Source organism: Lampetra fluviatilis, chromosome 24, assembly GCF_964198595.1.
Source record: "Lampetra fluviatilis chromosome 24, kcLamFluv1.1, whole genome shotgun sequence".
NCBI lineage: Eukaryota > Metazoa > Chordata > Hyperoartia > Petromyzontiformes > Petromyzontidae > Lampetra > Lampetra fluviatilis.
In genome coordinates, this window is record NC_136298.1 from 2,056,656 (window position 1) to 2,071,361 (window position 14,706).

General features: G+C 50.3%; 1 protein-coding gene across 1 annotated transcript; it reads right to left on the bottom strand.

Annotated features, from left to right (window-relative positions):
• Window positions 1-7,586: 7,586 nt before the first annotated feature.
• Window positions 7,587-14,349, bottom strand: TIMM29 (translocase of inner mitochondrial membrane 29). The gene is made up of 4 exons (XM_078867517.1): window positions 14,210-14,349; window positions 12,451-12,689; window positions 11,194-11,324; window positions 7,587-10,134 (listed from the first exon to the last, which is right to left on the bottom strand). Exons 1-4 carry the CDS (start codon window positions 14,307-14,309, stop codon window positions 9,867-9,869), a joined length of 738 nt encoding a protein of 245 aa, XP_078723643.1. The 5' UTR covers window positions 14,310-14,349; the 3' UTR covers window positions 7,587-9,866.
• Window positions 14,350-14,706: the final 357 nt, after the last annotated feature.

Genomic DNA, 14,706 nt, shown 5'->3' on the forward strand with positions numbered 1-14,706 from the left:
CAGGGGGCTGTTGGAAAGGGTGGTGGGGGTGGAGCGGGAGACGAAGGGCAGGCGTGCCACAAACGCGAAATGGCGATGGCCGCCACCCCCGTGCGGGATCGGTTGAATTCTGAACGACTCCCCCTCCCCCCCGACGACAATGGGTGGATGAACGTACCCCCCCCCCCCTCCTTTGCGACGGTGGTTCTTGCCTTTTTTTTGCTTAAAGGGTGTGAAAGAGGGGAACTCTACCGCGGCATTCTCGGTGTATCTGCTGTAAAAAGAATGCTTTGCTCCGGTTACGGTCATGTGTTCTCCTATACTTTTGTCTGTTCTTTTCTTGGCCGTACTGACTGAAATGAAATAAAAAATTTAAATACGCAACTATCCTGGCTTGCCAGGGGAGACACCAGGAGCACTTAGGTGATCCTTCCAGCCCGTCCGGACCTCAAGCTGCTATCGCCCCGGCGATCACCCGCGAGACTTAACCACCAGCTCCGAGGCCTGCGAGGGCCCAGGCCGTGAGGCCAGGGATGACCACGCTACCAAGAGGCTGGGACTGCTGGAGCGTCGAGATGGAAGTCGCAGCGGACGAGGAGGGGACATGGCGAGAGTCGAGGGCCACGGGTGCTACCCCAGTTGCCTAGAGAGACCGGGACGACCGAGCCGCCCAGCTAGCGGTCGCAGCAGACGAAAAGGAGGCAGGGCGAGCGCCAAGAGCAATGGACGCCATCTGCACTGCTGAGGGAGCCCGGGACGACCGAGTTGGCCAGATGACGATTGCAGGAGGCAAGACGGAGACGCGGAGAGAGCAGAGGGCCACCGACACCACCTGTGGGGCCGGGGGGGACTGGAGCAACCAGGCTGATCTGCCAGCGGCAGGAGGTGAGAGGGAGGCACGGCGAGGGGTTGAGAGGAGGGTGGCGGAGGCACGGCAGAGGGGGCGGGTGGCGGAAATGGAGGGGAGGGCGGGAGCTGATGGGGTGGGCGAGGGGGGCCGAGGAGGAAGAGATATGGTGCCGGGGGGCAGGGGGGCAGGTGCCCCCGAGCGGAGGGTGGGGGACGAGGCCAGGGAGATGCCAGCAACCCTGGGGCTGTGGGAGGCCTGGGGGGAGAAGGTGGCAGTGGACGCTGGACCGGTGGGGGCTGGGAGGCCCCGGGAACGAGCGGAGGGGTGGCGAGGCGGGGCAGGGGCGAGCCTAACACCACCTCACGTCAGACGACATAACTGCGTCAGAGTGGCGATGAAGGACGAGGTGGCGGAGGTGACCATCGACCGGGCGACCTTTGTACGGTCAATAGTGATGGGCCTGTTACAAATAGAGCCAACAGACCTGTACTGCTTGATAACCCTGCCGGGAAGGAGGGCTTTTGATGTCAGTTTCAACTCAAGCCCCCTGCTACAGAGATTCTTGACCCGCTTCGAGGAGAAGGCAGAGGAGAAACCGCTGGCATCAATTAAGTTGCAGCTGCTATCGGAGCTGGATACGAAGGTGGTGACTGTCTTCCTATATAATGAAGCTCTACACGACCATGAAGTGGAGGTCTGGTTGAGACAGCATTGCTTGGTACTGTCGGGCTGTAAGAAGGTGAGGGATTCGGTGGGGATATGGACAGGGGCTAGACAATGGAGGGTGCGGCTGAAGACAGAGGGGGGGGACGACTCTGAGACACATCCAGAGTGCCCTGAATATAGGAGGCAACCGGGGATGTTGCATATGCGGGACAGCCCAAACTGTGTAGGAGGTGTGGGGGATGCGGACACCTGGCCGCAGCGTGCGAGGCGAGGGTCTGCTATAGATGCAAGGCACTGGACCACGTGGTGGAAGAGTGCAGTGTCCCGGCACAATGTAATCTCTGCGGTAGCAGAGAACATCTATACAGAAACTGTCCGGAATCGTATGCCAACAGGGTTAGGGCGTATGGGGGGGGGGGGGCGGGGGATGAGGAGGGGGGCGGGACCAGACTGGGGCCGGATAGGGAATTGGAGAGGGAGAAGCGAGGGGAGGTGGCCCAGCAGCGGCCACCGGCGACGGGCGGAGCGGGAGAAGGGGAGAGGCCCGCGGAAAGAAAGGAATCGACATCGAGCGAGCAGGAGGGGGGGCTGGCGGGGGGAGCGACGGCATGAGCAGCATCTCCGAGACGACCGTGGAAGACTGGGCGGAGGCGGTGGAGGAGGATGAAGGAAAAGGGGAACGACAGCAGGAGGAAGGTGGCAGCGAGACATGGGAGGGACCAACCGGAAGGAAAAGGAAGCTACAGAGCCCCAAAAAGAGTCGCCCCTTCAGGCAGCGCTGAACCCTTGGACTCCTTGCCGGACACAGAGGCCTCGAGGGAGGGGATGGAGGAAATGGTGGGGAGCCGGCGCAGGGGGAAACCCTGGAGAACAAGGGGCAAGATGAAGCTGCGGGAGCTGGCGAACGAAAGCTGTTACGGAGGGCGAGCGGAGAGGGCGGAGTCGGACTGAGACACATCCCGACATGGAACTTACCGTGGCGTCCGTGAATGTGAGAAGTTTGAAGAGAAATGGGAGGAGAGGAGCGATAATGCAACTGCTGCAGGCTACTAAGAGGGAGGTGTTCTTCCTCCAAGAATGTCACCTACCATATACACTGGGCCGGGAGGAGCTGTTGGAGGGCTGGGACGGGTACTACTTCTGGTCAGGGGGCAATGAAAACCGATGCACAGGGGTGGTTACCCTCCTAGGCAGGAGGGGTATACAAATAACGGGGTCCCAAGAGGTGATCCCGGGACGTCTCCACTATGTGGACGTATCTTATGGGGATGCGGAACTGAGACTGATAAATGTGTACGCCCCCACGACATGTGCAGGAAGGATGGACATGTGGAATAACGTGGCGACCCTGCTGGCCACGAGACGGCAAATCATAATGGGGGGCGATTTTAATTGTCCATTGCACCTGACAGACTTGTTATCGGTTGCCGCGAGGAGGAAGCTTAACCCATCCTCCCGGAAGCTGAAAGAGTTGATGGAGGACTTTGAAATGACGGATGCCTTCAGAAAGATGCACCTGATGAGACCAGGATATACGTGGTCGAATAAGGGCGGTGGAACGCAATCGCGAATAGACTTCCTTTTTGTGTCTGCCGATGTGAGGGTGGAAGGGGCAGATTTGGAACCTTTCCCCCTTTCAGACCACAATTTGTTAAGGCAAAACTCGGCATTCCAGGCGGCCTGAAAATAGGGAAGGGGACCTGGAAGATGAATGTGAGCCTGTTGGCAGACGGAAAGGTGGTGGAGGACTTCGTAAAGCGGTACAAAGACTGGACGACCCTCCAGGAATGCTTCGCCACGAGGGTTGAGTGGTGGAGTATGGTGAAGGGCAGGATAAAGGCTCTCTTCCAGACATATAGCAGGGGGAGGAGCGTGAAGAGGGAGCTGCAGTTATGGAATGCCAGGATCGAGAAGAAGTACAGATTAATGGAGCTGGGGTTCCCCGTGGGCGAGGACATAGAGAGGTTGAAGGGGAGGCTATCCTCGGTATTATAGAGGAGAGCCAGGCAGCTGGCATACAGGGCCAGGGTCAGGGCAATGGAAGAGGGGGAAAAGTGTACGAGATACTTCTTTAAGAAATGCAGGACAGGAGATAACACCACTATGAGACCTCCTTTACCAGTGGCAAACTGATAGGTTTTTACCCTTTCAACTGGTACAAAAACTGACACCTTTATACAAGGCATCATGTTTGCAATAACCACAACACAAGCAGTCAAAATGCAAATCTGTCTCGGGTGTGGACCAATCAACTTGAAGGACAGTGCATATCATTATCAGAGTTGTTTCTTTTTGTTTGCATTTTGACTGCTTGTGTTGTGGTTATTGCAAACATGATGCCTTGTATAAAGGTGTCAGTTTTTATACCAGTTGAAAGGGTAAAAACCTATCATTATATTTTGCCACTGGTAACGGAGGTCTCAGTGTAAATGCTTACCCCGAGCTCTCAATACTCTGATAGTACGCTGTTTTTGAGTTGTACGCCTTTTGGCGTCATCTGGTCCAACACCAATGGAGACTAGGCTCTAAGAAAAGCTGTCTTGGGTGTGGACCAATCAACTTCAAGGACAGTGCATATCATTATCAGAGTTGTTTCTTTTTTGTTTGCATTTTGACTGCTTGTGTTGTGGTTATTGCAAACATGATGCGTTGTATAAAGGTGTCAGTTTTTGTACCAGTTGAAAGGGTAAAAACCTATCATTAGGAGATAACACTATTAAGGAATTGGTGGGCCCGACTAGAGGCAGGCAGGTAACAACTGAGGGAATGATAGAGATAGCGAGGGATTACTATGGGGAGTTGTATGGGAGGAAGGAAACGGATAAGGGGATGCGGGAGGCTCTGCTGGGAGAGCTGAGACATGAAGTTAGGAACCCAGAGGGGCTGAAAGAGAGGATCCAGATGGGGGAAGTGGGGGAGGCAGTGAGAAGGCAAAACAGGAACAGGACACCGGGACTAGATGGAATCCCGGCGGAATTCTACATCACTTTTTGGGATTTGTTGAAGGAGGATATGCTGCAAATGTGCAGGGAGACGCTGGAGGGCGGTCTGGTGCCAAAAGACATGAGTGAGGGGCTCATCACACTAATGTATAAGGGGAAGGGGGACCAGAGAGATTTGTGAAACTGGAGGCCAATTACGCTTCTGAACTCAGATTATAAGATCATGGCAAAGATAGTCGCGACACGCTTGGGGAGGGTGGTGGGAGAGGTGGTCGAGCCCGACCAAACATGCGCGGTGCCGGGACGAAAGATCTCAGACTCACTGGTGCTACTGCGGGAGGCGATCGAGGTGGAGGGAGAGAGAGGATGCCCCCTGGGGCTCCTAAGTCTGGACCTGGAAAAGGCATTCGATCGGCTCTCACACGAGTACGTCGTTGCAGTGCTAGACAAAATGGGAGTGCGGGGGCCCCTGGTGGAATGGGTGAGATGCATATGTAGAGGTGGTACGTGCTGGCGGGGAGGATCGTGAGACAGCGCGTAGTGGGTGGCTACATCACGGTCCGCAGGCAGGTGTCCACATTGCGGTCCGCATAGGCCCCGCCCCCTGGCGCGGAGGGCTATGTAAGGCGATGCGCAGCAGCGCTCGGGGAGTCATCAACCAGTGAAGACAGAAGACGGAGCAAGAGATAGGGCCCCGAGACCCCTAGTCCCGCTGCCCTTGTAAGGGCCGGGACTCTGTGTGGCTCAGAGGCGAGACCTTGGGATTCACGGCCTGACGTCCTTGTAAGGGCCGGGCTGTGGGACCCAGAGGTCGAGACCCGTACCCTGGCTAGGACGGGTCCGATAGCCTCCCCTAGGAAGCACGTAGCCGGAGGGCCTGGGACCGTAGCCGAGTTAGGCACACGTAGCGTAGGCTGTATCTCGGCTGTACCTGTTACTGTTGTATTAGTGTTAATAAACAAGTGCTGCCCCGTCAACTCGTCTCCCGCCGTAATTGAGATATTACACATATACCAAGGACTCAGGACCAGGGTGATGGTGAACGGAGAACTCTCAGAGACGATCTTAGTGGAGTCGGGGGTAAGGCAAGGTTGCCCGATGTCCCCGGTGCTGTTCGTAATGGGCATGGAACCTCTCGCAGAGGCGATACGGAATAGCCAGGGGATCAGGGGAGTGACAGTCCCAGGGGACAAGGAACAGGGGAAGGTAGTGCTGTACATGGACGACGTGGTCATCCTCTGCAGGGAAGTGGCATCGGTATGGGGGGCCGGGGAAGAGACGAGACGATTCGGATGGGCCTCTGGTTTGAAGGTAAAACGCCAAGGAAAGTGTGCTGATGGTCTTTGGAGACTCGAGACTGTTCGAGGGGCGGCCATCAGAGCTGGAGATGAGGACAGAGGAGGTCAGGATATTAGGTATAGACTTCTGTCGAGAGAAGTCAGCGGAGAGGAACTGGGGAAGGAAGATAGGACAGGTGAGGGAGCAGCTGCGAAGGTGGGCAGGGAGGAAGCTGTCGATGGAAGGATCATGGTAGTGAGGACGGAGGTGATGCCGACCCTTAATTATCTAGCATATGTATACCCACCAGGCAAGAGGGAGATAAGGAGCCTGATGTCAGCATTATTTAGGTTCATCTGGGGGGGGGGATGGATAGGGTAAAGAGGGTAGCGATGTGCAAACGTGTAGAGAACGGGGGGAGGGGGGCCCCAGATGTGGTGCAGGTCCTGCACTCAACCTTTGTGTGCAACTCGCTGAGGCTGTTCTACTCCGAAGCACCCCGGGGGAAGGTAGCCTGCTACTTGAGGTACCGTCTGAAGTGGTTAATGAGGGGGCTCGGGATGTCCCAGCTCACGAGGGGCACGCCTCTGGCCTGGCTACAGGGATGGCTACATACGGTGGTGGGGGATTACATAAAGGAGTATGGCTTGCACCAGGAAAGGGGCCCATGGACCCCCAAGAAAGTGATGGCAGAAGTGAATAAAGGGGAGGCCTGCGAGGTGGCAGGGGTAAAGAGAGCAGTACACCGGCAAGTATGGAAGACCACCGCAAAGGCACTCACGAAGGATCAAAGAGACTTGTCATGGTTGGCGGTGCGGGATAGGCTAGGGACAAGGAGCTTCATGTTCGCCCGCCAATTAGCAAACTCCCCCAAATGCCCGAGAGGTTACGGCAAGGATGAGGATGCGGTACACGAAATGGTGAGGTGCCCCTTTGCGCGGGAGGTATGGAGGAGGAACGGCCCGCTGCTGAACTGGTACTACCCGGCGCAGGTGACTGAGCAGGACATTGTGGGGTGCCTTGAGGGGGGTGGGGGAGGGAGACAGAGACCGGGCGTGGGCCGTAATAGGTGCGACGAAGGAGGCTTTGTGGGGGGCGCGCAGAAAGGAGCTGGACGGGTCCTCTGTGCTGCATGTGGGGGGTATGTCAATGGGCGAGGAGGTTGCTGGAAAGGGTGATGGAAGTGGACCGGGCAAGGTTGGGACACAGGGCCGTGGGCGTAAAGTGGAGGTGGCCCCTACTCGGAGTGGGGTAGGGAGGACTCGTGGGTATGGGGAAGGGACGGTGAGGGGTGGCCGTGTGTATTTAACTGGCCTACTGAGGTGTGCAGGCGAGGAACGCCCGGACACGGGGGGGAAGGGCGATGCAAAGGAGCGTTGCGAGGGTGAATGGTGGCGACGGTGGAGAAAGGGGCGCGGGGCGGTGGGCGTTGCGGTGGCTGGCCTTTGTCGTATTGTAGGTGGGGGTGCCCGCGGATGGGATGAAGATCGGAAGGGGCCTGTCGAGACGCCCGGGATGGAATGTTACTCCAAGTATTGCTGTCTTTGGGTTTCTTTGTAATTTCCGCTGAGATTTAAATCGCAATTACCAGCGAAAAGTCGTACTCAAAAATTGTAAATGTTGTGGTTTCACACTTCAACACACCGGTGGGCTAAAGCAGTGAACTATGTCTTTTGTCAACGTGACACTTTTTTGCTGATTGGCCGTGTCGGGTGGTGGAGGGTTACGACACATTTATAAATAACGCGATCTAACCCAAAAACGTTGATTATGAATACCTCTGGTATGCCGAACCAAGGTTCAATCATTGAAGCAACAAATAAAGATTAATATTTCCCGTACTGCATTTGATTCAGACAGATCAAGTGGATCACTTGTTTATAATCATTTAACGATTAACCTCCCTCCTCGCTGCGAATCATGATTTTAAACAGTTTGATTACAGAATCAAACGTTTCTATCTATTTGAAATCTCATTCGTAAAGTCACTTGTGTTCTGCATCATACCATTACCCTTAAAGTATTATTTTAATACACTATGAATACGTGGCTCTTATATGCACGGCTAGTCTACTTAATAATCAATTAGTGAACTCATCATTATTGTTGTACTGGTAAGGTATGTAAATTCAACATATTTAAATTCAAATTTTAAAAGATTGCATCATCCGAGATGCACAAGAACACACTATTAACACTGCCCGACAGCAAACTGCAGGGACTCTTCTACTTACGAACGAGTTAGGTTCCCAATGTCTGTTCATAAGCGGATATGTTCGCAAGTCCAACTTTATGCCTGTCAATTCCAAACATGTTGTAAGGTATGTACACTAAACACGGGGAATGGCTTCAAAAGTTGTTTAATCTATTGTAGATGCCACTGGTTCATGTTCTGCAGATGTAGATGGCACCACCACCATCTATTTCGCGGTGGCTGAACTTACAACTCTCGATCCAAACAGGCAACTGGACAGGTTTGTTTGTCTCTCAAAGTTCGTAAATTGAACGTTCATAAGTAGAGGAGTCCCTGTACATTTACACACGGACATTTGATTTTGCCAGGCAGCAGTCCCGTGAAATCTGTTGGAAAAATAAGACCCTCGAGTCCCTGGTAACAGAGGCCCTGCCAAAACAGATGAAGCAAACCATACGTAGAGATATTCATCCTATCACCAGTTTGGTGCCCCCTTAAGACTGTGTTTCTGCAGTTGCCATCTGCTTGTCACAATAGATGTTGTACAATTCCCACTATTTTCACGTTGTCCAAAAATCTAGTTGCATCTCTGGAATTCTCACTTCACATCTATTGCTATTCGACTCAGATTCAAGGCAGTGATTTCCCTGCTGTTGGTTCTCTCCAATTCACGTTTTTGCCCAATCTCCAGGTCAGGTCAAGCCCTCTCAATATTAACGAACTAGAATTTTGGTATAAAATATTATTTGCGCTTTTTTGGTGCACGGCTCATCCTTCGTTCTGGAGTTATAAATGTCATGATGAATAAGCATTTTTAAATAAACCAATATACATTATGACGACACAGGATGTAATGACGCGTATACATACACACTTAATTATAAGAGGACCATCTGGTAAAGTGGCAATGTATCGGAACACTCAACTCGCAATTGGAAGGTGGCGAGTTCAAATCCGTCGGGGATTGCCAACTTAGCTCATCATCATCCCTCTCGCATGAATGAGTACAGCTACTTTGCGCGAAAGTCGACAGCAGTCGTCTTATCAAGGAAATGGCGCTTGTCATGTAAATGTGGAATTTTCACCACTGGCTCAGAGTATCCATCTGAGAATTTCACCGCATTATTATACTTTTAGGAGAGAGACACTGATTTTGTTTTCATATTACCATTGTCCCTACCACACAGGACTTGTAAGGGGCAATAGTAAGGCATTGGTGACCAAGCTTTTTTTCTCCATTAAACATTTTGCGAACTCTCCATGTCAAATTAGAGCCACTAAAACAACTTTTAATTTAGTTTTATTAACTTTTTGGTGTATAACCCATCCTTGTACTACTTTCATAATTTTTGCATTTCAATGGCACTTCTATGCATCAACAACTCAAAGTGCCATAAATCACATATCATCTCAAACATTCGATGGGGACCTCTAGTTGCAGTTTTCCCTGTGCGGCACGAGGTGACTTTAATCACTGGCCTGCAAGTGAACATTTTAGTGCTATCGCAATTTTAGGGGGTTTTTTCTTCAAATTTGGACCATGACGATGGTACACAATGGCCTACTTTCTGAATTTCCACAAGATCTTTAACATCTACTATTAATTATACACCATGTATTTAATCGTTAACACACCTGCAGCATTAACCAGGATGACTTTCAGGATTCGAACTGAATACATATGAAAGCGGCAAACCCACAACCGCTTGGCCATGTCAGCGCCCCATGGCCCACACAATAGCTTTGTAGTGCAAATGAAATCCGATTTTTTTTCTTTTCTTTTTACAGCACACAAAACACATTGGCAATTCTCCTTCGGAATCTGGATGTGACACTTTTAAGAGTTAAACCACCATCTCCATGAAAAATGACCCGGTGACATGGGTGTAACCAACATGCTCATCCAGCCAGATGATTTAACGCTGATAAAAATACAGCAAGTCCACACTGGCTCATTCTAAACTTTTACCAAGAGCGGTTCCTGCCGCACCGGCTCGGCTTGCCGCACTTGTTCATCGGTGAGCGTGACCGGCTGCCGGTAGCGCAGCTCGTGGAGTTGTTCATTGCGCTGCGAGTGTAAGTCCTCATGCAAGACAATGCGCTGGGCGGGTGACAGCTGCTCAAACTCCCCATCGTTGATGTCATAGTCGTGTGCCTTCTTGTGAAGCATCCACCAACGCCCGCCAAAGCCGACATCCAGCACGCGCGACGGGAAATCCTCCCATCTGTGCCAAGGAACATAGCTCAACAGTTGCACAAAATACTTGGTAGAACACTTGAAAGAGGACGCAAAAATACTTTCAGTGGTTAGCGCACTGTTCTACAAACCCGATAACCGGAGTTCGCTTCCTGGCCATAGCTAAGAAGTGACAATTATATAACCGGTTATGGGCCTCCCCTAGGTTGATGTAGCCTTAAATACGTAGCAGATTCTATGTATATATGCCAGGTATAGTGCTGTCTAGACAATCTCCTTGTATACTATACAGGGGATCTTTCTCCGTGTATGTGTGTACATACACGTTCGATCCCTTGTAAACATGGATGTTTTAGGATGGTAGGAGGAAGTACCGCAAGTCTGCAATCTCCTCGGAGAAGATGAATGCAGGACTCCCACATGTCAATGCAACTTTAAGTTAGTTATAAATGTGAGGTCATAAAAACAGCAGCGGTGCAGACAGTACACATGTGTGTGTACCGCTTAGAAATGTAAAGTTACCACAATGGACTGGTGCACTCTGCAGGTGGCCTGGTGTCCAAGGGAGCTAATGCTAGATCAGAGAACTCAGTCAGAATAACTGAGATCCTGAATTAAGATTCGAGCAGCCACCTGTCATTAAACCAGGTTCTAGTGGGCTGATGGTCTTAGCCGAGTCACCGATGATTGCTCAAAGCAACCAGCAAAATAATTTTAACTTTTCATTTAAAATCTGTTTATTCCAGTACCAAGCAGTAAACCAATTGTGTGATATGCAACACCCTTTGCAGGACATATCTAATACATGAATCTCGTGTAAATAATTGGATCTACTGCAGAAACATCAGAAGTATTCATATAATATCAAACTGGGCTAATCTCTGCATTGCTTCTTGCAATAATTTGGAATTGATATTTTTTTTTATCTTGTAACATGTAGTGGTAACAGGAATAAAATTTGGGGAATTTATGTTTTACTTTAAATGATGTGGCCTGCCAGCATACCAGGCTACCAAGCAGTTAAGATAAATATGGAACGAGTTCATAGGTGGAGGCAGCAGTGGCAAAGTGCAGCAGTAGAACCCACCTGGGCTTAAGATTCTTGCACTGTGCTGCATACAGCTGACACTCAGGCGCGAAGGGGCTTGAGTAGACCACGGAGCAGAATAAGAGGTTGCTGAAGCGCAGAGTGCCACCCTCACGGTGCTTTAGCAGGGCCTATAACAACATATAGCAGATAAAAACAAAACCTGTTCAACTTGGCTCAATCAAATGGAAACAACCTTGGAATTTTCATTAAAATATAAAGTACTTCCTGTTTAATAACTTAAAAATTAGAATAAATTGTTGAAAAAACCCTAAAATAAAGACTTTAAGACCTAAGCAGAATTGTGCCAACCCACACTCACCAGCACATTCGAGAATGGTTAATCCCCACAAAAGGGTAAAGCCACCTTTTTGAATGTAATAACCCTCACAATGTGCAGAGTGTGGAAAGGCCCTCATACAGAAGAGGCTGTATATGCAAGTATATTGTCCTGCATATCACCATCCTTTTTTTTATTACATATTTGATGTTACCATCTGTGAGGTCTGACATTGCACTGAGATAAAAATACGTTCCTTCAGAATGGGCAGGTAGGAACTTGGTTGGACAGCGCATTCGTGCACGACAGACAAATATGCACGACAGAAGAATAATCCCTGGTGGGCAGTGTGGAACCTGTTGTTCCTACCTGTATAAATCTACCTAGTAAGTAACTGGGAATAGTAGCCATGTCAGCAATGAACTGAAGTTTTAAGCCTTGGGTTTGACATCTCAGTTTCAGCCATCTATTAGGTAATCCAAGTCTTTAGCACAGCAGGCTGCTTTTCCTGACATGTAATCAAAAATTACATAAAAACACCCCATCATGTTACTTTGAGTTTAACTCATAATTGATTATATTCTACCTCTGAGGATGAGACATTTAGCCTGTTATGACAGATAAAGTGTACAGGGCATAAGTATGCGCTATCCAAAGTTGGGTGTAAAAAGCCCACACCGAACTTTAGAAAGGGACTGTTCCCAGCACCACAAGGGTGATGTAAACACATTCTCTAACTCACAACATGATGTCGATGACAACATTGCAACTAAGAATATATCGCTGGGTAGTTAGGTGGCTGGGTAGCTCAGAGGTCACATATCTGTCAAGAGTGCCGATCCACCAATGTCTTAAGGTGGGTTCACACACGATCACTTAAAGCGAGTAACTTCATGGTGATATCACAGTAGAACAAAGTTAACAAGAAGAGAAAACGGATTGGGACATTACTGACATGACATGTGGAGGGCACATGCCTGGACATGGCAGTCTGTGGTGGGGTTGCGCTCCGACGAGGAGAGAAGCAGCAGCTCTCCGCTCGCCTCCAGTAGCGCCACCTGGAAAGAGTGCTCGTCCGGCGCCGTCCTCATAGAGACAACGGCGCCGGCCAGAACCGCTGCGTAGATCGCAGCGCGCACGGGCCGCTCCCAGGCGCCCACCACCACGTCCTTGCACGCGTCGGTGTAGTCGCTCAGCAGGCTCTTACACCACACACCTGGCGGGGAAGGGTGAACATATTTCGATTTTTGCTTTTATACATATTTAAGTCCCACCCATCACTTCATTTCTCAGGTTCTGACAACTTTGCTCAATTCAAGAAACATCAAATCTTTTATACGCTTTTAATAGTGCTGTTTATTGCTTGCAGTTTTGGGTCTGTGCTCAGCAAGTATAATTCGTTAAGTGTTTTTATTTTGTATGTATTCCTTTCCATAGGAATGTGGAATTGACATTACCGTGCTATGGGTGATGGAGATGAGGGCCACCACATTATTTATTGGCAGGGGGACCTTTTATTGCTTAATAATTTGAGGTGTTTCGTAAAAATTGGGACAGATTTTCTGAGGACTGATTTGAAAATGGAAGATAAAGTACACAGGACTTTCAAAACATACTATTAAGGTCAAAATAAACATGCAATTCGTCTCCTCCAGACATCTGTCCTGCAACATAATAAATAAAAGCATTTCTAACGGCCCATCAGCCGCATGGTGCTCTGGGAGTGCATAATTTCAGCTGCATTGATTCAATACAAACTCTGGAACGGTTTCGACATTCAGCGTCTCATCTTAAGGAAGACACAATGTCAAAGGTTCTCGGGGTTGGAGACAATAAGAGATTTAAATTTCGATTTAACGCTTTCGTGACTGCAGGGATTCATCTTCTTGGTTCTTTCGGTAAAGTCACGTAGAAGGGAAGCAATAAAATAATAAAAAATAAAACATAATAAAATAAAATAATTCTCACGACGTTTCGGCTACAACGCAAGCAGCCGTCTTCAGGTGAAGTGAGAATTATTTTATTTTATTATGTTTTATTTTTATTATTTTATTACTTCCCTTCTACGTGACTTTACCGAAAGAACCAAGAAGACAATAAGAGAGTTAAGTATTTGAAGAATATTCTTTGGTTCTTTCGGTGAAGTCACGTAGATAGAAAAATAATAAAAATAAACACTAATGTAGACTGTAGCCTGGTTCTTAATCCGAGTGAGTGTACTGTCAGTCTATAATGTAGACTGTAGCCTGGTTAACCTCGGTGAGCGTACTGGCAGTCCATAATGTAGACTGTAGCAATGGTTATTCATCTGAGTGAGTGTATTGGCAGTCTATAATGTTGACTGTAGCCTGGTTCTTAACCTGAGTTGAGCGTACCGCTCACGTTTACAAATACTGTAGATAAATGACATTGAACGAAATGGAGACAGGGTGCAAAAGGCGAACACAGAATGGAACTCTAGCTTGTGAAGCCAAAATAAACATTAATATATCTGTTGAATAAACGAGCGCCCGAGTGGGACGGGGTGCGCAGCACCACCCAGGCCCGGCCGCCTCCCCACCGCTCACGTTTACACACCGCACCAGGTGCGATACGAGGCCGAGAAGACCTGAAGAGGCCGGTTCAGATGATCACCTCCCGCTGGTGACAACAGTAACCGGAAATCTAACTCGGGTCGCAGGGTTCGTACAGCGGCGAGCGCAACATCGGGCGGACGCAACCCCGGCGCTCCCTTACCGATCCTCGAGTTGAGCAGCCTCTGCCAGCGGGAGACCGAGGCGGCCGGGCCGATCCCGGCTCCCAGGCTCAGCGCACGCCTCACCACGCGCGCCGCCATCACTCGCGACCTCCCTCCCTTTCGCCCGCCCCACGAGCGTCGTGGCTCCACCGTCACCGCCACTCGACGCCGTGACGTTCGGCGGCCATCTTGGGTAGGTAATATGTCCACAGCAGTGGCCGCAGACCGTTGTTGGCTCGTGACGCCGTGAAACAACGAGTCATTCTGTGCCTGTGTACATGCAATATCCCCGGTGGCGTGCCTTTGTCAAATCGCCGCCTACTCGCACGGTTACCGGGCCCGGATCGCGTTAATTCCGTGACGTCCACAGCGATGTGGTAAAGACAGCGGCCATCTTAGCTGGGGAGTGGGTGATGAGCAGTGGGGCGGGGCTGACGCCAGAGCAAGGACAACTTTAGGGGGCGGGTCTCACGGTCTAGTGGGCGGTGCTATCGAC